Genomic DNA, 27781 nt, shown 5'->3' with positions numbered 1-27781 from the left:
TACCGTTGCTGGGGTCGCTGTCTCTTTAATTCCGCCGGCATTCCCAAGCCGGCCGTAGTTTCTTTTTTCCACCGCTGGAGGGCAGATGTGAGCCTCGAGACGAATCATTCATATCCGAGGCAACCGTGCCAGATCTATCCTGACCTGCATTCGGCCGTACTGACTGTACAGGCATGGGGGAGGACGCAACGCGCGCACACGGGTCGTGGCACAAGCTTTGACACTTGCGGACAAACACGCGCCAGCCAGCCAGGAAAGGAAAGGAAAGGAAGTGGGCCGGCCGGCCAGCTGGGAGAGGCTCGGGCGCCTTTTTAGCACACGGTAAATGCATCTCTTTTTTTTTTTTTTTTGCTTCCACCATCTATCTATTCGTTCCGTGTTTTTCGCCGCCTTGAAATGTTCTGGAGGCGATCACGCAGCTTCGATTGCAGCTACATGATCTTATGTGGGACTCCACCTTCTGGAGATCATTTAGTGACGGCTGCACTGTGTGTACATTGGGGCCACTGTGCAAGGTGAGCGCTGTCCTCACGTCAACCCGGACGGCCGGTCGGTCTGTCGGTCCGTCGTTCTGTCGGTCGGTCCTGTCTGCGAGTGAGTCCCCGCGATGGTAACATGACCTAAACGGGGATGTCTATGAAGCCAAGTCAGTCTGTCACCTACTTTGCATGTGGAAACGCCTTGAGACTCTGGCGTGGATGTAAACAACGCTGAACGTTTTATAGCTCTCATTCAATGTTATGGAATCCAGCAGCAACAAGTCTACATTTACAATCATAATCATCATCATCATAAAGTGATGCGCTTGCATTGGACAGTAAAAATAATTGTGGTGCATAGAAATGGACATTGCAAAAGCAAGAGTATAGTTTGTTATGTTGTTAATTGAATTTTTTTTACCTTGCCCACTGGAGGAAGGAGACAGGACACTTTTTTTTTTTTTGCATAAGATTACGCGCACTCGCGTGTCAATACCGTTCCGACCTGTGAGTCATGAATAACTGAAACAGGATGTTCCACCTGTTGTTGTCACTAAGGACTAGCATACCTCAATAAATATTTCGAATTTGAAAAAAACAAATAGATGGAGTTGAAAAGGAAAAACTTTTTTTTAAATACATCCTATTAACGTCATATCGCGGGCCAGACAGAATAGATGGCGGGCCCAAATTGGCCCGCGGCCCCCTGTTTGCCGACCACTGTACATTAATAACATGATGGCCAATTGGCCTTAGCACCATGCTGATAAATACTGAGAGCTATTTTTAATGATTGGTTTAGTTCATTGAGGGGTCTTTTAAACTTCTGGAGAGCGGTGTGTATACAAAGGAGTGTGTTGTTTTACACATGCATTTGAATCATGTGTTTTGCTTTCAAAAGACCTCAGCGTGTGAGAAAATGGTGTTTCTCGCTAGGACGTTTGGTGCAATTTAATGCAGTCTAACAACAACAATTCCATAGGGCTTCTTTTGTTAACAGTGTCAGGAAAGTATTATGTTTTATTGGAGAGCAATATAAATGTGCTTTCATTTGTGTGTAAATATGCTCATTCACTTTCAAATGAGTCACAAGATCATGAACCAGAAAATTTGATAAGCAATGACAATCTGAATATTTGAGGTTTTTTTTTTTTTTTTAGCAATCCATGCTCACTTCTTTATGCAATCATCTAAACTGCAGTTCTGCTACATGCTGCCTGAGTGTTTGGCCTTCTTTGGTGGTAAGCAGACCATGCCTCAAGGATTGGCAAGACAAACACAAGGGCAAGTGAAAATTTGCTGAGCACATTTGACACACACATTTACAGAGAAACGTTGCGATAGCAACGTGCCTCTCGAAAATATCTCATTGCCGCACATAAGACCAGACCGTCATTTTCTTCCATTATTTGATGACCAGCATGCCATGTCACAACAAACTTTTGCATCACAAGAAGACTTTGGAAGGTTTCACCTCCTCCTCGGGAAGGAAGCACAATGTGAGGTAATCAAGCCGTGATTTGTCTGGCACAGTGTGTGACATTGGTATTGAGCGGGCATTAATAAGGCAGCCAACTAATGAGATGGGTTGAGCAGAGGATGGATGAGAAAGTCATTCTGGCCACAAATACTGAGAGCTCCTTATCAACCACTTCTTAATGTCATCCAATCCACTTGATCTCACTTGTCTCATATTGCACATGCCAGGGCTGGACTGGCTTGCACAGCAGATGCCCGCTAGGCCAGCAACTCTTGGGACCAGTGCTGCAAAATTTCATTATTTTTCAGTGTTTTGCCAAGAGAGACTGCCCAAGTCCATTTTTTATGTCAGTAGACCCGCACATTGCTATATATAAAAGATTATGATCACATCCGGCATACCGAAAGGTCATTCTGTGATATCCTGATTCAATGTGGTGTAATATGATACCAAGCATCCAGTTCCTCAGTGAGCTTCTGTTTTCTATATTTGCATGATCCAAGCAGTTTTTTTTTTTTTGCCAAGCCTTCACTGGTTGTTTTACATTAGTCTATTTGATCAGTAGATAATTAATACAATAGTAAATCATAATTGTGACAGATAATTGTAACAATTATAGTTATTATTATAATTGTAATTATTATTATTATTGGATTCAATTGTGCTGAGAAGTGTTTTGTCCATGACGCCAACATGAATGCTGACAGTTTCCAATCTATCTCCAATCTCGAAAAAATGGTCCCCACAGCTTAGACAGATGTGACTGAATATTAGTCTTCACTGAATGGGAATACATAAAAGCCATCAAGCCTATCTTGATGAACTGCATGCACTTCTATATTCCCCTAGCCTGTTTGTCGACAGAAAGCACAATAGCTGGAAATACTCCAATTGCTTGTGGGCTTGAATATGATATATGAATCATATGAATCATGCATGTGCGAAACAGGATGAACTATGAAACGAGAGTTACGCATTTAAGGTCCATTACTGGAGTTAAATGCATGAGCAGAGGGAACACTGCCACACGTTTCTTGCAGTATTACAGTGCTGAGCTACAAAGTACAATTACAGGAACTGTTTATTATGAATCTGGCCATTTTTCTTTGAAAAGAAACATCCGATGATGTACAGATCAAAGCAAAACCACAATTAGCGCTTCACCTGTCAAAATATGTATACAGCTTTGAGGATACATAAATAAATAAATACGTTTGAAGCCGAAACGCTGCTCTCTATAGTACAGAGGTCGACCTACAATATAAAATGACTAATGGCGTTTCAAAGTATAAATCTTCAGCTTTACTATCTTCTTACTTTTCCATTAAGGTCATTTAAAAGCTTGCTGGGGTTTTTAATCGATTCTGAGAGCCATAACTTCTTTGCTAAGCTGAACAGTATTTACTCGGAATTCATGCATGAAAATATTTCATAAAAAAAAAAAAAAAAAAAAAACATCTGCTAAACAGGATTTCACCATTATTTATTGTCCCTTTCTATTTATTATGATTCCACAAAGACATAACAATGGTTGAATTAATGAAAAGAGGCCAGAGCGGTTTGAAATTATTTGAAGTACGCTTGTATGTTTACATCTAAAGCCATAATCTCCGCTTTGCATGCCAGCAGCCAGACATGACCTCCTTTGAGGTCCATTGCTCCCCCCCACCTCCCCGTTCCCATACAGCTTATTGCCGCAAGGCTGTGTTCTGGTTTTCTAAGGTTAATGCTTAATGTATAGAGCTAAAGCGTGTTTGTGGAGGAAGGGGGGGGGGAGAGACAGGAAAAGAAAACCAGTCTCCTCCACCCCGCCCGTCTCCGTCTGACTTGCATAACAGTCCCGCGAGGAGCTTGCTTACGTCACAAAGGTGGGGCACGCTGGGATCTAGTCAAGTACACCTTCTGGAGTGAGAGTCAAGTGTCTGTCATTAGAATTACATGGATAATATTCATAAATCAAGTGTTGAGGATGTTACATGAATCTGCTGAGGTTTAATGAAGAAGAAATATTCCTTTAACTTGAGGGCTATAATCAGCTGGCTGTAGATACAAAAGCATTTTTTCTTGCCAAATGCAAATGGCAAACAGACTCAGGGCAGTGAGTCAGGATTTTCAGTGTAATCTTATATTAAACAGATGAAGAGCTAAATAGTCCAACTAACAGAGGAGAATGCAGTCTGGTGAGAGAAAGAAATAGCAAGTATATACAAGAGTCTGCCAAAAAAAAAAAAGGCGGAATATATCAATGAAGTTGTAAAATACAGAAACCGCTGAACCAAAAAAAAATATTCACTAACCTGTCAAATATTATGTCAATTGAATCTGATTTATAAAAAAAATAAAATAAAAAAAAAAAGATGTCCGGCTAACCCAAGATGTATGGAGTTGGTTAATTTATGTACTGTGTAAAGGTTTTTAACTTCTGACTTTCAGAAAGCTCTTCGAGTGATTTATGGACAGTTGTAATGTGTTTTACTTTTAGTGCTACTCGATCCTGACTTCAGCATACTGATGAAGTTTCTTTTTTTTTTTTTTTACAGTCCACCATTACCCTGCAAGCATGAATTATAACATGGAGTTGCTCTCAAAGACATTTGTAAACAGCTTTAATTATTGACTTTGTCAACGAGTGCGCGTGACACCGCAGCCCAACAAGTTTTAATTAAATTCCCATTACCGTGTTTTTATACGTGAGTGAAGAGAAGAGCACAACATCTGTTAGTCATTGGATAGTTTGGCTGAAAATTGAAATATTTTGATAATATAAGGAAACCTTGTTATGAATTTGCTGCAAAAGTCAGATGTGGGGTAAACCTGATGTTTGTTTAGTCGTTTATTTGTTTTTTTTTAGTTGCTCTGAAGGATTTGCTAAGCTTACAAGGTCTAAGTTGTCCAGGAAATCTGAGCCATGTGATTTTACTTAACCTCGAGTCTGAACGTTCAGATTGTTACACTATTTAATTCGATCGGATTGTAGATTATCAAGGAAAACAAGGACGTTCACTGTTCATTTCTTTTCCCAGAAACAAGCGTATATTTGGGGACATCAGAAGGCATGACAATTTGTTTTATTTCAAGGCGAAATGTACTTCCAGGTAGTGAGGAGGAGTGTTGGATTCCTTGAAATCCCTTGCAGTGATTGTCCATATATACAAAAACAAGTGAATGTTCTTAAAGCTCTATATACAGATGTTCATTTGTGTGAAACTTACAGGTGAATCGACCATGAGAAGAAACACTACGTATACATCGAATCTCGTGTCGACAAGCTATTCAAGGTCACAAGTGTTGGAAACTTACCTCCAGGAACTCTGTGATATTAGCTTTTTTTCTATGAATAAAACATGGAGACTCTAGGGGGAAAATAGTTATTCACAACTGTCAGATTCAAGCAGCTGTTATTGTCAAAAAAAGCACATTGTTTGGGGGGGAAAAAAAAAATACTGGACATATCGTTCGCTTGGCGTACCGAATTAAATAAATTTTTCCAGCAGGAGTTGGCCGAGAGAGCAAAACGTGTTCGCAGTCAGCACAATACGTTTGTTAGCTTTTCACAGAGCCTCTGGAAAGTTGACACAGCATACCTTACAGGGATAAGTAAATAAATAAATGGATCAAGTTTAAATTCAATAAATAAATCCATAAATCATCTGTGACTCCGCACACGCTTGTTATGTGCTCATTAAAGAACGTCATATTCTGCCAATAAAGCGTCCGCACGTGTTTCTCACTGTTGATATGAATCTATTCATTTTGCTCCAGTTACTATACGATTGATAAAAACATGTTTCAAAAAAAGAATAATACAATGCCTATAATGATGATGATAATGTGAAATACTTTCTGTGCCCTATATTTAATATTTGAGCATATTTCATATTTTAATTGAAGTATAAAATGTATTTTCCTTAGAATCAACATATACATACATATAGCGAACCAAGCTGTGGATTTTGTTGCAAACCTAATACACAAAGAAAGAGTTAACCAACTGGTTGCTATATTTTATAATCGCTGTTACAATTCAAGAAAGTTGAGCAGTCGATTGAATTTGTTCCAAAGGCAAATACCAAAGTATCATTTTGGATTCAAGCCAGAAAGAGACGGAAACTCAACAAGCAGGTACTATGTTGCTTTTCTATGCGCAAAGTCCCGTCACAACAAACCATTTAATTTCACATGTGAACAAAAAAACATGGCGGGATGCCGAGTGTTAAATTAAATCAACATTTATTTGCTCGTAAAAAGATGTTTGAATATCAGTGGCATAAAAAAACAACTAATATTCTATTTATCACAATAGCTTCTTGAAAATATACCATCATTTTAAATAGATAAATAAATCATATATAATAAATGAATAGCTCTCACTGCTCAAGTGTGTCAAGCCAACTTTCTCAAAACATTCCAAATTGTTTCAGGCCTCATTTTGTGAAAACATTCATTAACGCTGGGGTAGGCTTGGCTAATGTGGAATGGGGTCTAGACAATAGTGTGAGACAAGCAAAGCTTTGTTTGTTATTTTAAATCTTTCATCTACTGTATCTCACCACTGGGTCATAGTGCATGAATGAGTCCAACCACCAGACCCCAGCTGACAAGTGACCGTGTATTGAACTTATCATCAGGTTGGGGTCAATGATGGCTTTGAATTTGAGATTTTTTTTTTCCTTCAGGCAGATGTTAGGTGGTACTGTCAAGGTGATCTGGATCATTGTGTGGTATGCAGCACAAACTTTATAAAAGCGATTCAATTCCCTTTTGAGTGATTATAATATTGAATTAAATCAAAGGGGTAGTATGAGTTTGGAAAAAAAAAAAAAAAAAAAAGCCTTATTCCACTATGCCCTCAAGTCTATAGTCCAAGCCATGGATGAATGGATGGATGCGTGGATAATCAAAACACAGTCTAAAATGTATTATGCAAAAAAAAAAAATGCAATCAAGGTACTACATTTAAATAGGAGCCTCTCTCATCCATTGAAATTGTAATTCAGTGCTTCTGCCTGTATCTCATTGATAATGCAAGACTTGGTTCCCAGAGTTGATGTTTGGGGGCATGTCCACCCTCATTGATCTCTCTTTTAAAAATGGTTTTCTAAAGGGTCGAGGCTAGAGTTGTTCTTGCTTTATAGGCAGCTTCATTGATGTTTTCTGTAGTTGGGATAAATATTTTACTGTGGAATGTATCATTCCAGCAAGAACTAGCAGACTGCTACCAAATGGCAGTTATACCTTTTACATTTTGGGATTAGCACTAAATGGCAGTGCTATCGTTACATCGTTGAATGACATTTTGATAAGCAGTTCATGTATGAACATCAAAGTGCAAAATTCGTCTTGATTTGTCTTTCCTCATTATTGTAGTTTTGATTCTACATGCCTTTTAATTGTAATATCACGGTTTAATCTTGATTATTTTTTACATTCACGTTATTAATTGCACAGGCGATATTTCAAAAAAAAAAGAAGTGTATTGGATTTAAAGTTGTGCGTGATTCTTTGTGTTATGTGTTTGGTGTTAGAGTAAATTGAAAGTGAGATGTCGCGTATTAGCCTAAAGCACGCTGAGAGCAGGGCAAAGTCACATCTACGTCACACCAAAGTGCATTCAGGGTACTTTCACAACATTGGGAACTTTTAAACACGTTTCCTTGTAATAACTCTCCATAAAATTCAAAAACACAAATTGCCTAAAAGCCCTAATTTATAGTCATTTTTTTAATCAGATTTATTCATACTATTGCCCTTCTACCTCCCCCCCTCTTCACTTAAGTGTCGACCTTACAGCCTCCCACTGTCCATTTCAATCTTCTGACCTTGGCTCAGCTGCTGGCACAGCTTGCATCCTTGACGCTCACCCATACGACGCTTGCTATAAGGCTTGTGAGTGTGTCTACACGACTTATTGTTAATCACACATCCATAAATACTGCAAACAATATTGCATCACCGACAACTCTGTACTTATTGAGAGCGTTTGCCCTCAAGTTGCCTGGTTGTGTAAGCATCCCCTCAGGTCGTATAGATGGTGATTAAAAAAAAAACACGTTGGACCCGTTTCCGAGTGTATCCATCCACTTCATTCTGCTAATATTGACATCTATAATGCGTACATTCAATATTTGAATAGGGACACTGTTATCGAAGATGCAATCGATTTGACTTCTAATGCGGCAACATTAGGTCCAAACCGGTTTCTTCTTTTTTTTTTTTTTTTTTTTGGGGGGGTGAGGTTGGGATGTAGCCAATCCATATAAATCATTCACAGTGGCGCATTTTTCTTGAAATATTCTTACACAATGTAAAACTTGTCTAGTACACATTGTGATTTGTGCTCTGGAGGCCAGCTAAAAGTTCACCGAGTACATCCGCCAGACACGTGCACGACTAGCATATGGTGCATTAATCCTCGGGTGATTGCACAAAAGAGGTGTCACGGCAACTATTTGGATCATCGATTCGAGATATTCTTATGCTTAAAACTCTCCAAATTCTGCTTGAAATATCAATGCTCAAGATTTTCCCTTTATTTTCGAACATGAACCAAACCAGTCACTGAATCATAATTTATGGGGAAAGAAATGAGTCAATTTCATTCATTCCAAAATAATCAGTCATCATAAATGTTGCAATCTGTTGGATGCATTTTTTTTTTTTTTTTGAATCATTGGAATAGTGACAGCCCTCCTCTGTAGATGTGAGATGGTAAAAAATGGAATCATGAGTGAAGTCAACTCCTCTTCTGCACATACGGGTCACTTTGGGGGACACATTTAGTTCACACACCAAGACAAAGTGAGTTGGCACAAATCTGATTCCATCGGCAAAAATGAAATGAACATGCTGTCTGAACACAGCCCTTTTTTTTTGTACGTCGTCATACCCCTGAAATGTAATTAATCGGATTGTGCGTCGACCTTTGTGGGTGTGGATGCTCTATTCTGACGGGTGTCAGTCAAGTATTCATCACACACCACACCCAGCTAGTTCAACCATGGGAACTGCAACGTTGTCTGCTGCTGTTCGAGTTAATTTATAGACTATATCATCGACTAGACAAACCGGTTCTATTGTCGGTGTGGCTAACCTTTAAAAAAATGGGCCACTCAAACAATAGGGTCGTCAAAAGAGGTAAAATTGTACGGCCACCAGGGGATGACGCAGACTCATCCATCATCTTCTGCGCTTGCTGCCCCGGTATTTCGTAAACAAAATCATATTCTGTTCAGTCAAAATAATTGAATCAACAAAACAATTCAGAAGTGACATAGTTCAACAATCCGTGTGTAAAACAGAACACTCAATTTGGAGAAATCTGTCAGTATTTCATCTTGCTGAAAAAAAATTGTCACCATCTGAGGGCCATGAGGCTGAGAATAAAGAAGAGAAAAAAAATATTCTTTATGGACATGTTCATCCATGTATTTGAATACATTACAGCGAGATAGAAAATGGATGGGTGGGGAAAAAAAGGATTAAATCATGTACTATATATATTTGTGTCATTGTGGTCATATTCTAACCTGTTTCTGGTTGTTGTTTTTTTTGTAGGTGGAACCACTGAAGAAACCTCCGTGTACAACTTTGGACAACAGAGCATTCAGTTCTAACTTGAGCCAGTAGGCATATTTAAAAAGATGACTGGTGCACACGGACTTCCTTTGGACACTCTTCTATTCATGACTTAAAACCACCAGCATCTTTTTTTTTTTTTTTTACATAATATAAAATGTAAGAAAATATTGACTGATCAATCCTAACTCCACCATCCAGCCCGAGGAATATACCTCCAATAGAAGTATAACAGAATTGAACAATATATGACTTTCTTTATTTTTCTTTGTGCAAAATTTCGATACATACCTCGGGAATACTCTCCAGATATCTACCTCCTCCATGGAAACGTCCAACTCAGTGACCGGAACGCAGCAAATCCACACCTGTGACCTCATCCTGCTGTTACCGTGACAACCTGGATTGCCTCTCAAACTCTTCTTGCTGCAATATTTCCGACCGGCGTTATCTCGTATCGTCTACATTTCGACCGAGTTAGGTTTGACCCATTTTGCCGGAGTACACCAGCCTCACCCGTCCAGTAATATACCTCAAATGGTTGACACACTCGAGTCAAGAAAACAAAAGGCAATTAGCCAGATCTTTCACAACCCTGGTGCTTCAAATTACCCAACCTTGGTGGTTCTTATTTCTTCAGCATCTTTCATTTGCCTTAGAGACTGCAGCCGTAGCCAAGGAATCCTCCGGAGAATGCTTTTGGACTCCACGCCTATTTTCATTTTCTTCTCAAGTCTGATAATATAGAAGCTTCAACGTTTATGGGCCAGCGCAGATAAGATCTCCAGAGGAGTGCGAAGCAGGAGGAAACAAATGCAGACTTCTGGAAATCACGACTCAAAACGGTCGATAATTGGAACGTAAAGACTGAGAAGACCCGGAAAAAGAAATCAAGACAAAGATGCTTTAAGTGGAAAGAAAGGAATGCATCGGTGAGTTTTCTGTTTCTTGACATTCTTTTTAATAAGCAGGACCTCAAGAGTTTGAGCTCTTGCTTCAATGAGATCATGCAAACCTTCTCACCGTTTTTTTTTCTTTCACTACTCCGGCCTCCCGGGACGGATTGTGTTTGACCTTTAATGTTCCGCCGTATCAGATTGTCCTACTCTTTGCCAACAGAATGTAGTTGTGGTGGAAGACACGCATACTTCATTTGTGACACAAGGATCAAATGGAGGCCACAGCATTTACAAAATCTCAACTCGTGGAAAAGGAAAATAATCTTTCAAATTGTATCACAGATATGACAGTGGGGAAAACACAATGGACGAATATGAGATATTAGCGAAGAGATCATTTTCCATAAGAAAAGAAATAGAAGATTAGAGACCCCCCACAACACCTTGGTGGTCCTAACCTCACCTCAGACAACCTCTGTCCTTTTATCACCCTCTGTCAGTCCCATATAATGCACTCCATCATTGATAGTCTTCTCACGTCATAGGACCATAACTTATTTCTGCCGTCTGCTTCCAGTTGCCTTGGCAACACAATTCTCCACCCAGCGCCAGCGCCACTACCACCTGTGGTTGGGATATTCTGTGTTATACGAGAGACAACCAATGAGATTCTTAGCATGGGATGAGAAGATAGGGTGGGGGTTTCGCTCATTGTGTTTCCAACTTGCCAGAAAAGATAGTACAATGATGGTTGTCAAAGTGGACATGAATATCAGTGAGTGACCCAGTTCTTCTCTTGGAAGAAGTGCACCAGGGACAAGCTATAGCAAGATGGAATCCCATTATCTGTGTTGTATGCATAAATACACCTCCACAAGTAATTGGGCCATTAGATGAGTCATCCACTGTCTCTCGGCCATATTGTTAATTTGTGGACTTAATATTGATTTCATCAATAATTGCAAAGACAATCATCCATGACGAAATATATCACCGCTGACCATTGTGGCGTGCGTCACATACGGAGGAGATCTTTCAGCTTGATGTGAAGTGCTGACTGGACATAAGTGTAGGTGTTTGCACTCGCTGTCTTTGATTTGGTATTTACTGTAAATTGCAGTTCTCCTCGCACGTTACCATAGTGAAAACAATTGCATTTGCCATTTCTCCCGCTGGAACAATGTGCAAATTTATCAAAGTGTCATGTCATTATTTTAATGAAAGCAGTTACACATAAAAGGAACTGCCATGAACAGCTTTTGACATGGCAAGTTAGCATCCACCATGTTCTTACCACCTTTTTTTTTTCCTTTAGCTGCAACTGAAGCCAAGAATGGATCCGTTTATTTTAGCATAAGGTCAAGGTGAACAGTACGTCCATGATCAGAATTGAAAATTAGAAGAATGTGAAGAATGTGTTTGCGTGTGCGTTTGTTGCTTCGAGCAGAGAAGAAGAAGAAAAATAATGCAAGTATGCAAGTAACCACCAGAAAAATTCAACTCAGTCTTGACGCCAACATAAAAGTTAAAAAAGAAGCACTCGTGTCAATAAATCAGGTCAAATAAAAATGAGCTCTGAATGATTATAACCTTAACCCTAGAATAATTTCCTTCCTCCATGATTTTGAATCTCCTTGCAATGAAAAAAAAAAAGTTTTATTTATTTATTTCTGAAATCATTAAATAGCTTAATAATAAATATAATAAATTATAAATAAATAAATATATACAATAAATATACTAATGTAATATAATAAATTTTGCATTCATAATAATAATAATAACAAATAGGGGAGTTCCATCTGCTGTAATTAGTTTGAAACCTTCCGTGAAGATTGAATACTGAAGACATAATAGGCTACATTGTCTGCACTCTAATCTGATGAGTGCTCAAGAGGCATTTATTGTCTTTCACTTCACCTATCTCACCGCTCAATATGCAAAGAAGCGCACGGGGGCGTTAACCACCTGCCGAGTAGCGTTTCCGCCTTCACGATTCCACCTTGACTTTCCTACTCCTCGTCTCTACGCACAAGAAGCCACTGTTCCCCTCAGGCACGAGACAAATCGGTTTTATAGAGTTGACCTACGCTGGACTGTCCACGTCTTGGCAAGCTGCAGTAGCCTCGGCTCAATGAATAAACGGAACATCTGAGAGAGAGTTCAGTCGTGTTAAGAAGTGAAGACAACCATAGCAGACTTCCAGCAATTGCAAACCTCACAGTGGCAAAAGGAGATATGGAGTAGTGTGAATGGGTTCAGGAAGGTCACATGTCAGGAATATTCCAAGACTGGTTTTACCAGTGTTCTAAGTTTTCATCTCCTTGAAGTCTACTTTCCTCATCCTTTCCTGGTCACGGCACTTTAAGTATTCTTCTGGGATTCTCCGCAGCTCACGGTTGCATCTCGATGTCATCCGCATCTTCAAATTGCATCCCCTTGATGACCTCATGAGCTTGAAAAGGAGAAAGAAATATCCCACAGAGACAGGTCGGCCGGAGATTGCGATGTTCTTGATCCTCAGCATGATCTTATTGTAAAGCTGCGGGTTCATTCAATTCATAATGGGAATGAATGAATGATTCTTAGATGAGGGGACACATATTACAATATTTCATGCTAGATATATGAATACTCAGCTTTTTGGGGAAAAAAAAGTCCTTTTCTTGATAGAAACTCAGCCACTCACCAACATTGAGTAGAAATCCGACATTTGACTTCAGCTCTGATTTGACAATAAATATATTCCACTGCAACTAGTGGGAGGTGAAACAGTGCGACGTTTTATAATTGTCAAAAGAGCACAACTGTATGAAGACAATGTATTACTGTACTTACAGAACAGAGGAAATTGTGTGCGCGCATGCATGCAGGCGAGTGTTGGGTATAAATGTGTGAATACGCGGCCCGAGCTCGGCGTTAGCATCGCAATCAAACTTGCACAGATTCTTTGCCATCAACACGTGCTTGACCTTCTAAAAATGGTTTCTCGTGGTAGAAGATAAGATTTTGGGTTACAAATTTGAAGGTAAGCTTGTGGTTCAAAAGGTCTTTGTTAGAATCCAACTTATTTATTGCTTTTAATTTGCACATTCTGCCGCTGCTTTAAATTAATTTAGCTGCTGTGGATAAAATAAATCTTCCTGGTTGCTTCTTCGCGCCCTCACGTTGTTGTTTGTGATTGGCTGGCTTCAGATATGATTACGCAGCGAGCATGAAATGATCTTTATGATTGGCTAGGCTTATAGCTTAAGCGTAAAAATGTTTGCCATTGCCTGAGCTGTTACATGTAGTTAGGGACAGGAAAGATTTCTTGTTCAGCCACAATATGCATGAAAAATTCATAGCTGTTTCCTTAAAACATTCAAAGTTAATGAGTTCTAATGCTTTCAAATGACTCTGCATGTTCCGTGCTCATGCAGCTCCTCTAGCAGCTATTTTGACACAACAAACAAAGTATAAGAACAATACAGCAATCATTTCACAATGGATTGCAAGTGAAAATGAATACAAAACAATCCAATCCGTTGGAACTCAAAGCACTATCGCCTTTTGCACTGCACTTACTCGCTGACTGGAAACAAATGAACTTCTTGAGACGCATACTTTGCACCTAGAAGTGCAGTGATGTGCACTCAGACATTGACCACAAGCACTTTTGGGATCAAACTGCAAAGCGTGTCTGCATACTAATTTGGACCGTGCATGCACAACTGCACATAGTCCTATAAATAATCGGATTCAAAATTGAACTCATTAACAAACATAGGTAAACCGTGGCAGTTCTGTTGCCTTTTGGCTTATGTGGGAGTACAGTACGCCTTTCATATTCAATACAAGCCTTTTTTTTGTTATTTACTGCCACCAATCACATTCCCTGCACAATTTAATTTGATCTTTGTTTACATTGTAAAATAAATTGGCACAATACATAATGGAAGGCAGCCCGGATGCTGGCTAGCTATTTTTCGCAGCGCCATTAATCAAAACAAGAATGTTTTACCGATTTTTACACTTGAGAATATTATGCCGCACCGCTTTTGTTTTGTCCTCCTCATTCCTCATTAAACTAAGAATGAAAAAAAATGGCAAGGCCATGCTTATTGACGCCAATTGACGTCAGTGAAGGGCACCTTTAGTCTGGGATGGATAAATACGAATTTCCTTTGTCAGCTTTCAAGTTGTCGTTCCTTTAAGTGTGATGCTTTCACTTTGTTTTGATGTGAAAGTCTTTGTCGCTCCCTTTCGTGGCCCAACAGTTTCAAGTACAAAGTTATATGGAAATGAGCCAATTAGGAACTTGCGGAGTAAAAACAAAAGAGAATTCACATGGCAGAGTCATGCATATGGTAATGTTAGAAAAAGGAGATTTCATCACTTAGTGTGTATTATTATAGCACATTTTGCTGGTGCACTGAATAAGGAGAGGACTTTCATTGCTATGGCAACCCTGGATGACCTACTTCATGGATAGTGCTTGACTATACTGTCCATTGTCATAAGCAATATTTATATAAACTTTCAGTATGTGCATCATCACGTTCATAGTGAATTGTCTGGAACTTTTTTGCATTATGAATCTTTTATTGGACTATTGCACTAAAGGGAGTCCATATTTGGCGAATGATAAAGTTTCCATGATTTATTAAAAACCACCAGCTATTCTGATTACCTATAAATGTCAATTATCAATGTAAATGATCTTTGCCCAGTCCAAAGTAGAGTATTTGGCTTAAATCATAAACAAGGTACATATAGGCCATGCAAGGCAAACACCAGCATAAACATTTATGGGTTGCTTGCACCTGACTGTAATAAAAAATACAATGTGAGATAATATGGAAGCATATGCTGCCTGCTTGGCAGTTGGCGCCGTGCCTAAGTAGGTTAACGCAAATCAGATCTTCAGTGTACTTTTTCTTTTGAGGCTAAGATCAAGGTTAGCGTCATGAACTTTTATGCACTCGTGAAACCCTCTTAAATCAAATCGCCTTTCTTGCCTACTGTGTCTTACTTGCAGCCCCCTGAAGTGGCAAATTAGAACTGGCAGGGCATATTAGAACCACCAGATGGCAGCACACACAGGTTTAATGTACCCTCTCTTGGCCAAAGTAGTCATTTGTCAAGTTTTCTCAGAAATCTTTCACAACATTTTTCAAGGCACACTTTTATCTTATTTTAACTGCATTCTAATGAAACTACAAGGCATTTAGAATACTGCACTCATTAGACAAATCCTGGCCAATAAAATCACAAGATGCTCCTCAGTCAATCACCATCAAATAAAATTGCCAACATATCTTCTGCCGTGGTATGTAATTTTTTTTTTTTTTTTTTAATATAACAACATCTATGACAGGACATGAATGTTCATTTTCATCTCACTTCTCAAGTCTTACTCGTTGCCATAGCAACGCTGTACTGCCTATTTTGGGAGCCTGATTATGCTGTGTTATGTATCAGTGCTCATGTTACTGTTCAAATTTGTGGATGGCGCTTTTGTAAAAATCACCTTTTAACAAATGCCAGACGACAATAAACGCGTGTGGCACGTTGCCTTCGAGTAAATGTCAGTTTTCTTTTGCTTTTTCTCAGCCCGACATTAGAAAAGACTGAACGCTTTGATGCATTATATAATCCAAATATGTCCAATTTCCACCACGCTATGATTGTGCATTTCTTGATATCTCCATTTCTTCCTCTCTCTCCAGCTTTGATTTGCCTCAGCTGTCGTTGTGCCAAGCATGCTTCTCCCAGCCAATGGCTGCAACCATTCCCATGTGGCTGCCTTTTGAACGCTCTGCTGGCAAATCCTGAGCAGGCTGGCAAGGTCTGGCTCAACCTCATTGTCCTGTCATTGGCTGCTGGATGGGACTGAGGCTGAATGGAGCCAGAGTCCAAGAAGCAGAAGAACGACTCAGCGGTGAAAGATGAGAAAGGGTGAGACACATGTTCAGTACATTAGGTACACCCACCCAGTGCACAATTTCAATTGATATCTCCATCAATTTAACAAGACTGTGTCAGAATATGATACCTGTGTTCATATAGATAATAATGCATTTTTTTGGGGGGGGGGGCAGTCGAGGTAAACGGAAAGGCACACAACCATCTGTGCTCTTCTTGCCTCCGCCTACACGTGTTCACTCGCGCACACGTGCACACAGTGCTTAACAAATTCAGTTCAGAAATAACCATAACAGTCCGAAGCATAAAAGAAAAGCGTGAAACCTCATGTTTGTAGTATCCTGGAATAATCATTTGAAGTTGGTGATTGATTACTTTTCAAATGGAGATAGAGGCTTATAGGGTCTGTGCGTACAGTGGACTCTTGGACTGGCGGCGTTGCCCTCAGTGCCCCTGCACTTGGCTAATGTTCCAGTTGTTAAAGAAACAGAACATGGTAGTACAAAGCAATATCATTCCTAACGTCTTTAAGTTCAAACAACCCAGCCTTTCATGTCGAAACTGTTGGCAGCAAAATCCAGTCTGCCAAATTGTTCAATCTGGTTTGCGACCGGTTTTGAGAATTAGGAGAGTCTAAGAGAAGATACACTGGGTCCGGCCCTCAAATCCATTTTATCCATATGATAACCATGAGCAAAAATATAAATATATATATAAATATTCACTCGTGTTGAACCTTCCAAACAATCTGGAACACCTACAGTGTCAGCTTTAACGCTCAATAACAGGGATGATAATTTCCCCACCCATCTGCAGATTTCCCCAAAAAAATCCGAAATAAATAAATATAATAAAGTATTGCCTGTCGCTACTGTTGAAATAGATGGCATGTGGATCGGGAAAGATTAAAAGGCAATGAGGGCGGAAAAAAACAGAGGACAGCTTAGGATGCATCAATATGTGACATCAGCTGGGGGATTGTTGCTTTGCTTGTGCGCATGCGCATGAGCATGTGCATGTGCATGTGCATGCTTCTTCTCACTGTGTCATTGGGAATGCATGCGTTCTTGTGAGTGCTGCCTCATGCTCTGCAGCCTCCCTCCGTCCCCTTAGTGAATGTTCAGTTTAGAGCGCATGCTCACTAAAGCACAGCCACACACATGCAAAACTTGAGATGAGATCATAAAAGCTCAATTTGATTCCCATGTTAAGTGAAGTCTGTCAGGCATTCATTTATCTTTTTGAAAGGATCATGTGTATTCTATATTTACGGATGAATGTCATGTTTTTGTCATGTGGTAAAACGAGGTCGGAAAATGGGTTTCAAAGGATGAGTTTTAAATGTGGAACAAAGAAAATGTCTTGAATCTATGATGAGTTTAGTAAAAAAAAATAATAATAATAATAACTCAAGACTGTCAAGCCATTCTGGAGCACAATGTTCTGGCCAGTTTCAGGAAGCTTGGCTTCCGCAGCGGCCACAGGTCATGTGTCCACCAGCAGGATAATGAATCAAAACAAAAATGGAGGGAATTTGCTAAAAGCAAAACATTGGACTTTCTATATAAAGTATACAAGCGGTGTGCAAAATAGGTCAAATTAATGACATGATATAATGACGATATTTTTCTCGAATGTACATGAACTAAATATTGTTGGTTTTTTTTTGCAACGACTACTTTTGAATCCACATTTATCTTAATTATATGCAACATCTATGGAAAGCAGTTTTTCATCAACTTTACCACCCATAGTTGGTATTCTGAGAAGTTTAGCAATGATTTTTTTTTTTTTTTTTTCCGACATGTACTTTGTGCATTCCCTCTGTCGCACGCCATTTCCATTCAACTTGAAAAGCCACATTGCAAACTAGTGTTTGCATTGAGTGTGTTTGTGTGCCACTGGAAATATCTCAATCTCATGACTGCCACACCTTTTAAGCGCAAGACATCCAAGCTAGCCTCTTCCTTCATGTGATTTGGCAACACTATACGACAACTGTTGCTTGGTGCTTGAAGGCAGTCATCAATTCAATGACCTAACTGAAGCATGAAAGTCACAAGGACAATCTCACAGTTTTAGATCGAAATTTTAGCTTTTAGGTTCCATTCAAATATTCAAACCTTGCTCTCTTCTTCTTTTTTTTTTTTTTTTTTTTTTTTTCTTGCTGGGATCGTTTTGAGCCCAAAGTTTCAGCTCCTACTTTCTTTGAGTTTGGTAGGAATGTGCAATCAGTGCTAGTGATTCAATGACCTGAATATTGTCAGTATTCAAGTTTTTGAAGTCCATGTAAACACACCCAGAAACCTAAATATGCTTCTAATCAGGTTCTTAATAAGCTTCCCACTTTTCTCACCCAAATATGTCGATTTGCAAACACCGTTGGGGGTAAGAGCGAGATGAAGGATATTGACTTGAATTCTGCGCATGCAATTTTGTAATCCATGATGTATTTCTATGTGCATCTTCCTTGAGCCAAATAGAGTCATTGTTATTTTCTGTCTCTACAACGTAAATAACACTTTGTGTATATCTTTAGTTTGTACGTCTGACGCACAAGTAGAAGTAAACAAGAGCTGGGAAATGGACAGAAAAGCACTCTTTGCCTCATTCCTATATAATGTGTTTTATTTATGGTAGAAAGGAACAAGCAGAAATGATGTCTATTTGCGCGCTTTCAGAGCAGCTGTTAAAATCTGTTGAGGCATGTACACGGGTTATTCCGATTGTTTCCGAAAACGGACTTTTGACCTTAACCCAAATATTGACTTTCTATAACTGTAGTCACTGAAGACACAAGGAGGTAGATTCACATATTACTGTTTGCAGTTCATGTAGCAACTAAGCGTAAAAAAAAAAAGGACGTGATGTGAAAGCCAATTAGGATTGAATGAATTTGAATGATAACATGTCAAAACAGAATAGTTCCAAAGTATCCTTGTTTCTAGCGCAGGGTGGAATCAGACTAGCCGAGACTGGAATTTACCTGGAGGTGTTGTTAAAATGCTCCATAAGGGTGGTGCTGTCTCTGGAATGGAGGAAAAGAAAAAGGGAAAAAAAAAAAAAAGATTATGTAAGATTCTTTATGAGCGGTCATTAGCTTTAATTAATGAGGACTCGAAAAATAGACTGTGATGTCACTTTTAAAGGGAACAGCGGACATTAGTCAGCTCTTGTAGAAATTCTGACCGGCATCATGAAGTTGTTTGTTTTTGATGATGTGAAATGCCAACTCCATAAGTCAAGTTTGTAACAGACCATCTCATTGTCGGATTTTAGTTATAAATCCAGATCAATACTTCACCTCGAATGTTTGTCTTTAGGCAGTGGAGGTGATCAAGTCATCCGTCCATTTTCTTAAAGCCAAATTAGGTGTTGATGTTACCAAGAAAAAAAATTATCTGTTTAAAATTAAGAGTTTCTAGTTGAAAGTGTTTATCAGACATGAAAACAATTGAGTTTCTTGACTCGATTGAATTTAAATGTTATGGCCCACTAGTTAGTATGTAGGTTTATATCAGTTTGGATATCAAAAAATCCATTTTTTTTTTCCTTTTTATTCCTGCGGGACAACGACACCGAAATAAATGCCGGAAAGGACATGGAATGAATTCAATCCAATTCGTCTTGCAGAAGCAGCAATGACTGTAACTCCAGATGGGTACAAAAGATTAGCAAATGAGAAGGATATGGAGGACGCTTGGGGAGGAGAAAATAAAATCTGTGAGTTTAAATCAAGACTGGCAGACAGGAAGCTGGGGCATTCTTTCAAAACACATCAGAGTGAAATGAATTGTTATGGCCGAGAATGCCACATGCTGACACACACGCATTCACACAAACACACCAGAGCAACCAGAATAGAGGAAGAGAGAGAGAGAGCGAGAGAGAGAGAGTGAAAAGGGAGGGAGGGGGGGAGAGGGAAATAAACATCATAGCCATTCTTGCCAGCACCCAGTCTGAGGCGGGCGGGGAAACGAGCGCTCAGGCTGTCAAAACAAGTAGTAGAAGCTCGACTTCTATGACAGTCGGTTGAAATTTTGCAGGGGGTCAGTGTTGAGGTCACAGGGAGGTTTTTGGAACCTTCGTGTAGAGGTGGATCAATGTTGACCAAGCGCTTTGAGGATCTGGAGTTCCTGCACTGTCGACTTGACTGCAAACAAAGCTACTGAGGACTGCTTGTACTCAGTCAATTAGATTGTCGGGAGGTTGAAAGTAGAGAGGAAAAAAAAAAAAAAAAGAACAGCGGGAGCAACATGCATATTTTACAGCCATACTGCATCAACAGGTGGGAGTTGAACAATGTTTTTTTTTTTTTGCCATTAAGAGATCTGTTTCTGTTGTATTGATTGGCTCTGTTAAGATAAACATCAGTAGTTCCCTTTTTTTCTTTTTTATGTTTATTGAAATTCAATAAATTTGTAATGCAATTTGTGGACTTTTCAAACTTTCTCAAGAAAAATATTGTTATTTTGATTTATTTCTATGATTTTAAAAGCTCAAGGCTCATTTGTTTCCTTTGCTCTTACATCATTTGTTGTGTTTCTGATTCACAAGAACGTACTGTATTGACACCATTTGCAACCTTTGTTTTGTAATCATGACACAATGCCTTGTTTTGTGGAAATTTGAGATTTACAGCTGTTTTTTTTTATATGCAACCCTAAGTGATCGTGAAAAACAAAAAACAAGTTTTGCAAGAACCCATTATACCTGCCATCATACATACTGCACTTAGTAAATGCATGATTACACAGAGGTATGAGTTGCTGCTTAAAAACTTGAGCTAAACAAATGTCTGTGCAGTTTCAGAGCATATGCCTGCTTTAGCTAAGAAGCAACTCGATAGCCACGTGACTGAAAGTTCATAGGCCGAGATATGCAATCCCCTCCATAAGTATTAGGACAGTTCATCTACATTTTTCTATGATGTTGAGTCCAATAAGTCTGATAAAGATAGAGTAACTGACCTCGGTTTCACTTCTTTTTTTTTTTTTTGTATGTACTACATCAACTTCCTGTTAAATGGTACCCAACACAATCTCCTTTATTGCAAAAGTGTGATTTTTTATTTTTTTTTTAAACTGGTGCAGAAAGGACAATTTGGTGTTTCCGTTCCACCGCTGATCTTCCAATATTAGTGACCAGTGTAGACTGTTTCCCACACCATTAAAATAAATAAAATTCATATTTCTCAACTGTGAAGTGCAACTGAGAAAGAAATGTCAGCTCTTTTTTTTTTTTTTTTTTTTTACTAGATTAATCTTTGTGATCGCATGTGTGTTTCATGGGGCTTTAATAGTGGAGATAAAGGCCAACTTCTTGAACAAAACAGAAAAAAATATGGAGGGGTAGAAACCTGGAACCAGCACAAGAAAGGGGAGGAGTGTATTGAGGAAAGAAGGAAAATCTGGGCCAAAAACATGAAGAAATAACATGGCCATGAGAAAGGGGTGGCAACGGATGCACTTTTGAAGAAAATTAGGAAACTAACTGTAAAAACAAGAAGGCAATAGATATAAAAGTGAATAACAAACTGAAAATTTGCATTTGTTTGAATGTTCTAATAATTAGTCCAATGAAAATGTCCATACCAATTGAACCTTTTTCTCCTCCCTTGTGTCAGGTGGCTCGATGTGCCAAAGAGGAAAAGGAAGAACAGCCAGTCTTCGATGAAGAGTATGTCTGGTAAGGAAGGATGATTCACCCCAAACTTATTAGCCCATCCATATTTTTTGTCATCTTTAATAGATCAGATGCTCCGACTTTTGATGTGTTTGGAATATGATGTTGGGTGCACCTCATCACACTCGAGCTGACTCCCCCGTGGACACTGAATGCTAGCCCAGCTTTGTCGTATTAGACTCCTTACTGTTTTCTTCTCGAGGCTTTGTAGAAAATGATTCAACTCGCACCTGATAATCAGTCTCTGAAGGGATATGATGGAAATAGAAAACTTTCCAAATGGACACAATTTGCACTCTCATATCAGACTCATTTTCAATCCATCCATCCATCCATCTATTTCCTTCTGCTTATTCGGGGTCAGAAACCAGAATAGAGAAACCCAGCCACCTTGTGAGTGGAATTGAGGTAGAAGATGAAAGTCTGACTTATTCCTTTGTAATGTTTGTCAACGATTACAAACAACCTTCTTGTTTGGATTGCGTACCGTTGGAACTGTGTGCCTAAGGGTAAGGTACATTTCGTACTGTTTGCCAAAATAAATTCAATGCCAACAGGTTCTTTGGGTGTCAGTTTTCACACGGTGGAGAAAAAAAAAACGATAGTTTGAAATCCAGATCAAAACTTAATTGAGTTGATCTGGAAAATGTTCTTTATCAGGTCTGTTTTGCCCATTGAACGTCTTCATGTAAAATGAGCTTTTAACTCGTGTACTTTAAAAAAAAAAAACATGAACATTATCAAAGTACATCTTGTTTTGTGTTGAGCCATAGTTGTCTCAGGATTTCAAATCCTAACAATCAGAGTTGATTGTATTCTCCCATTTCTACACTGCACCCATTGAGACGTCGGAATCTTCCGTAACTCGTGATAAAAAAAATGGCATTCAATCCAATTATCCGGCTTTGTTTGAAGGACTAATTTTGAAGGAAAAAAAAGCATATTTTCTGGGAATCATAAGACCATAGTTGAATCAAAAATGCCTTTAGTATAAGCACAACGTTTTATTTGTAGTCATACTCGCATTTTTGAGCAATACACCCCGCATTCCATTGTAACTTACAAAAGCATTTATTTATGATTAGATTCAAAAATGAATATTGAATCATGAACTCAGTGGTCTTGAATTATTGAAACACACACACAGACACACCTAGCTCCATTGTAGACCTCGGGGGTCCCATACAAATGTGCTTCATTGGGGGCTCTCGTTTTAATACAAAGCTCCCTCCCCCATTTGTAATCACTACTCATCCCTTTAAACTTTACCGTAGTTGATCTTTGTTTGCTCATCCTAATCGGGCATTGGATGTTCACCTCTCTTAATTCCATCCCATCTTTCTCATTAACCTCCTTCTCCTTCTCCTATAGCTCTTAGCATCTCTGTTCCAGGGTACATCCCCAGCTACCTGGAGAAGGATGAACCATGTGTGGTGTGCGGCGACAAGGCCACCGGATACCACTACCGATGTATCACGTGCGAAGGGTGCAAGGTACGGTCAATGTTCAAGTCAGGAAAAAATTCGGAATATGGGAAAAAAGTCAAAAACAGACTTGAGTTTCTGCTGTCTTGAGTTCGAGGAAGGGAATGAACAGAAGCTTTAGTCAGGATTTTTCTCGTAAACGCTGTCAAGAAATTCAAGAAATTCCAATTTTGGAAACAGTGACATTTGTGGTGGCAATGACTTAAGACAAACTGCATGTGTGCAGCGTTCCCACAGTATTGCAGAAATCCCAACTGTGTGAAATTTTAATGTTATTTTGCAGAGTTGGATCAGTTAGTTAAGTAACCTTTGTTTTTGTATGGAGTCGTTTTATTTCGCTTTGGGTTTTGGAACAGATGATTCATGAAACCAGTGGATCCACTATCATGGAAGCTTTTTCAATAAAATCGTCCTGTGTTCATGTCATTAAATACATGAGGTAATGTTTCATTTGATCTTGTTGATAAAGTCAATCAAACTAAGGCTACATCTACAGACAAGTGCTGCAAAATAACAAATTCAATATGAAATTCCAATGGCACAGCCTTCAAAACTAGAAAGTGTTTCATATTGATTTTCTCCGAGCTTCTCACAAAATCCTGCAGTGTTGAAAATTGGGATCACACCCACTTTTTCCAAGTGGCTCACAATTATATTGCCATATTATATATAACCAGCCAAACCTATTTTTGGTCCAAATGTCCTTTTTGTTTTGTTTTTCTTCTTTGCCAGCAAAAAAGCTTTGTTTTTGCCCTTCAGCTGTTGCTTTGTATGTCCGTGTGACAAAACTGGGCAGATGGAAAAGTGTTTTTTTTTTTTTTTTTTTATGTTTTGTGACTCATGTTATGATTCACATTTTGATGCCGATGCTATTCAATTGGGGGACCGCCCCCCCCTTCAACCCTCTTTATATGACAATAAAACTGTTACATAATCTTTTTAATTCTCCTTCCTGTTTCCTGTTTATCTCATCTGATCTTGTCCCAATCTTTTATCAGTGCCTCTTTGTTTGTTTTTTTCACCCTTGCAGGGTTTCTTCCGTCGAACCATACAAAAGAACCTCCACCCTGCGTACTCGTGTAAATACGAAGCCTGCTGCATCATCGACAAGATCACCCGCAACCAGTGCCAGCTTTGTCGTTTTAAGAAGTGCATCTCAGTTGGCATGGCCATGGACTGTAAGTTTTTTTTGGAGTTACCAGTTACGAATCATAAAAAAAAAAATCAACACCTTTTGCATACATTTTGCTGCAGTCACTTCAAAGTATCTCAGCCATGACAGGTTAACAATTTCCCCCAAAGAATTTCAACTTTCAGTCAATGTTGCTTTTGTTGGAATTTGTGTCACACTGCATTCCTAATATCCTCAAGCCTTTTCTACAGAACATACAGTCCGCGTACTGCTCGAGCGGCATGTGATTTTTGAAAATATATTTTTTCAATGAAGCATTTCAAAGGGACAATTGTTCATTGTTGAAATCGGAGTCGCAGAAAAACACATTACAAAACAAAAACCACATCACGAAAAGTGAAAATGATCCACTAGATACCAACAGAAGTGTTTCCCCCCCCCCCCCCCCCACCCGTCTCACCTCTCAGTGGTATTGGATGACTCCAAGCGCGTAGCAAAACGACGCCTCATCGAGGAGAACCGGGAGAAAAGAAAAAGGGAGGAGTTGGTACGGACGCTGCAGGTGAGGCCGGAGCCAAACACTTCCGAGTGGGAGCTGATCAGCAAGGCCACCGAAGCCCATCGCCATACCAACGCCCAGGGATCGAGTTGGAAACAAAAGCGCAAGTTTCTGGTAAGCGTGAAAAGAAAAATCCCGTGCTGGAGCTCCAACCCAAAATGAGTTTTGCTTCCAGCCAGATGATATAGGTCAAGGATTGATGCCCACATCAGAAGGAGATAAGGTGGACCTGGAAGCCTTCAGTGAATTCACCAAGATCATGACACCTGCTATCACACGTGTGGTGGACTTTGCCAAGAAACTGCCCATGTTCTCCGAGGTAAATTTCTTTATCTTAAGCCAAGGAAACAAAGGATGGATGGATGGATGGATTTAGGGGTTGGAAACACAAGGAGAAAAAAAATGAAGCTTAGTGTAGATGCTGCAGAACTTCTACAGTCTTAAGCAAGCTTTCCTGAAGACACTGACGAGTGGCCATGAGAATCATGTGTGTTCTGCTGCAGCTCTGGTAATGTAGGTCAGCAACAAACACGCAGTGCAGGAAGAGAGGAAAAAATGCTAAACCAAGCCAAACCCCCAACTACACCAAAACTCAATTGCTAAAATGATGCCAGAAAAATCCAGACTATATTTTTCATACAAACAGAAGCTGCATATTCCTAAAACATGTAAAAAAAGTCAGCTCAGACAAACTCGTGTTTTTCTATCCTGAAAGAGATTTATGTCATCTGTACATTTTCAAATGCTGTCACCGTTTACTTGACAGCTTCCATGTGAAGACCAGATCATCTTGTTGAAAGGATGCTGCATGGAGATCATGTCACTTCGCGCTGCCGTGCGCTACGATCCCGAAAGTGAGACGCTGACACTCAACGGCGAGATGGCCGTGAAACGTGAGCAGTTGAAGAACGGCGGCTTGGGTGTGGTCTCGGACGCCATCTTTGATTTAGGCAAAAGTCTGGCCCAGTTTAACCTGGATGACTCTGAGGTGGCGCTGATGCAGGCTGTCCTTCTTATGAGCTCAGGTGAGGAGGATTGTTATAAAAACAAGACTTGTTTTAGTTTTTAGGATTTACTGGGAAACCCCATTTTCACCAAAGGGCTAGAGGCAAATATGGTTTGATGAGTATTGGATGACTGAGACTCAATTGATGATACACCATGTGTTGCGAAAACAAGGAGTTGTGTGTGCTTTTCTAATGAAGAAGGAATCTCTATTTTTATGTACGCAGATGTTTTTCTGATCATGGATTGCTTAACGCCCAGCAATAATTTTGCACATCCTCAATTCTGAAAAAACTCTAACAATGTCCTCAAGCATTACAGAACAACAGATTTTGATGTTACTGATTACAACATGAGCCTCTTCTAAAAAAAAAAGAAAAAGAAAATCACTAACCGCTAGGATTGTTGCCGACTTTGATATTTATTACTGCACAATTCAAACTACCATGACGATAATCAACCATAACAAACGATTCGCTCTTTGATCATGAAAAGTAAAAATGACAAATAAATGACTCATGACTTGTCATGTACTAATTGTCAATTTTTCAACCCAAGATCGCTCAGGGCTGACAAGTGTGGAGAAGATCGAGCAGTGCCAAGAGGCTTACCTGCTGGCCTTTGAGCACTACATCAACCACCGCAAGCACAACATTCCTCACTTCTGGCCCAAGCTGTTGATGAAGGTAACAGACCTGCGCATGATCGGAGCGTGCCACGCCAGCCGCTTCCTACACATGAAGGTGGAGTGTCCCAACGAACTCTTTCCACCGCTCTTCTTGGAGGTCTTTGAGGACCAGGATGTGTGACTATAAAACAGCGGTACCCCCCTTACAAGAACACCTTGACGCTCAAATAACTCGGTAAGGGGGGGGATGCATTTGGAAAGGAGAGAGAAAATATTTCTTTCTTTCTTTGATGGGAACGTTTGGGTTCGGACACCCACCACCTACCACCAGCACTCAACATCACAAGGAGAAAAAAAAAGCAAACTATGTGGCTTCTTTGTCGTGTCACTTTAAATGGTACAGTTATTTAAACTACACGCAGAACTATATGCAGACAAACAAAAATCCAACAAGCCTAATATCTCCCCACACCGACACCTTTCACCTCATACGGTGTGTTCTTTTTCTTTTTTTTTTTTCTCAATCATACTCTCCTCAGACAATCCCACTCCACTTGCTTCTTTGCACCTTCCTTATCAGCAGCGGTGGCCGCCACAGTTGAGCTTGCGTCCCCCGTCCCCGTTCCGTCCCCGTCCCATTGCGCCGCTGCTACGACAGTGTTCGCCAACCTACCTCCCTCACATAGTGAGCTCACCCATCAACACAAACACCCTCGGAAATACGACATAAATGCCTACAATTTTACCTCATAGCTTGTAAAATGTAGTGTCTTATTTATTGCTGGTTTTACACACAACCAACTCTCTGCTTGTCCTTTTTTAATGGCTACAATACAGTATATTGTATTCGTTGCAATTAAGATGCAGCTTCTTCCTGCTGTAAGCTTTTCTTTTATGTTATGATGAGCTATAATCACAGGCTCACCACTTTCCATTTGGAATTCAGAA

General features: G+C 39.6%; 1 protein-coding gene across 2 annotated transcripts; it reads left to right on the top strand.

Moving 5' to 3' along the window:
• Positions 1 to 80: 80 nt before the first annotated feature.
• On the top strand, positions 81 to 27351 carry LOC147043897 (thyroid hormone receptor alpha). 2 transcript variants are annotated; one of them, XM_085932926.1, is made up of 10 exons: positions 81 to 321; positions 9514 to 10466; positions 16145 to 16373; positions 21967 to 22028; positions 23397 to 23518; positions 24540 to 24687; positions 25109 to 25314; positions 25376 to 25519; positions 25967 to 26225; positions 26764 to 27351. In XM_085932926.1, the coding sequence occupies exons 3-10, from the start codon at positions 16318 to 16320 to the stop codon at positions 27012 to 27014; spliced, it is 1248 nt and encodes a 415-aa protein (XP_085789052.1). In that variant the 5' UTR covers positions 81 to 321; positions 9514 to 10466; positions 16145 to 16317; the 3' UTR covers positions 27015 to 27351. The 2 variants fall into 2 exon arrangements, with proteins under 2 accessions (XP_085789052.1, XP_085789054.1); XM_085932928.1 differs by lacking the exons at positions 81 to 321; positions 9514 to 10466; positions 16145 to 16373 and adding an exon at positions 20284 to 20628.
• The last annotated feature ends 430 nt before the right edge of the window (positions 27352 to 27781 follow it).

Source organism: Syngnathus leptorhynchus, chromosome 16 (genome assembly GCF_054491065.1).
Source record: "Syngnathus leptorhynchus isolate UIUO chromosome 16, UIUO_Slep, whole genome shotgun sequence".
In the NCBI taxonomy this organism is placed as follows: domain Eukaryota; kingdom Metazoa; phylum Chordata; class Actinopteri; order Syngnathiformes; family Syngnathidae; genus Syngnathus; species Syngnathus leptorhynchus.
This window is presented reverse-complemented; position numbering and strand designations above follow the sequence as displayed.

Coding starts and splice junctions, on each gene's coding strand:
- LOC147043897 (XM_085932926.1), top strand. CDS start 16,318: ATGGAGCCAGAGTCCAAGAAGCAGAAGAACGACTCAGCGGTGAAAGAT. Junction 22,029..23,396: donor TTCGATGAAGAGTATGTCTG/GTAAGGAAGGAT, acceptor CTTCTCCTATAG/CTCTTAGCATCTCTGTTCCA. Junction 25,520..25,966: donor AACTGCCCATGTTCTCCGAG/GTAAATTTCTTT, acceptor TTTACTTGACAG/CTTCCATGTGAAGACCAGAT.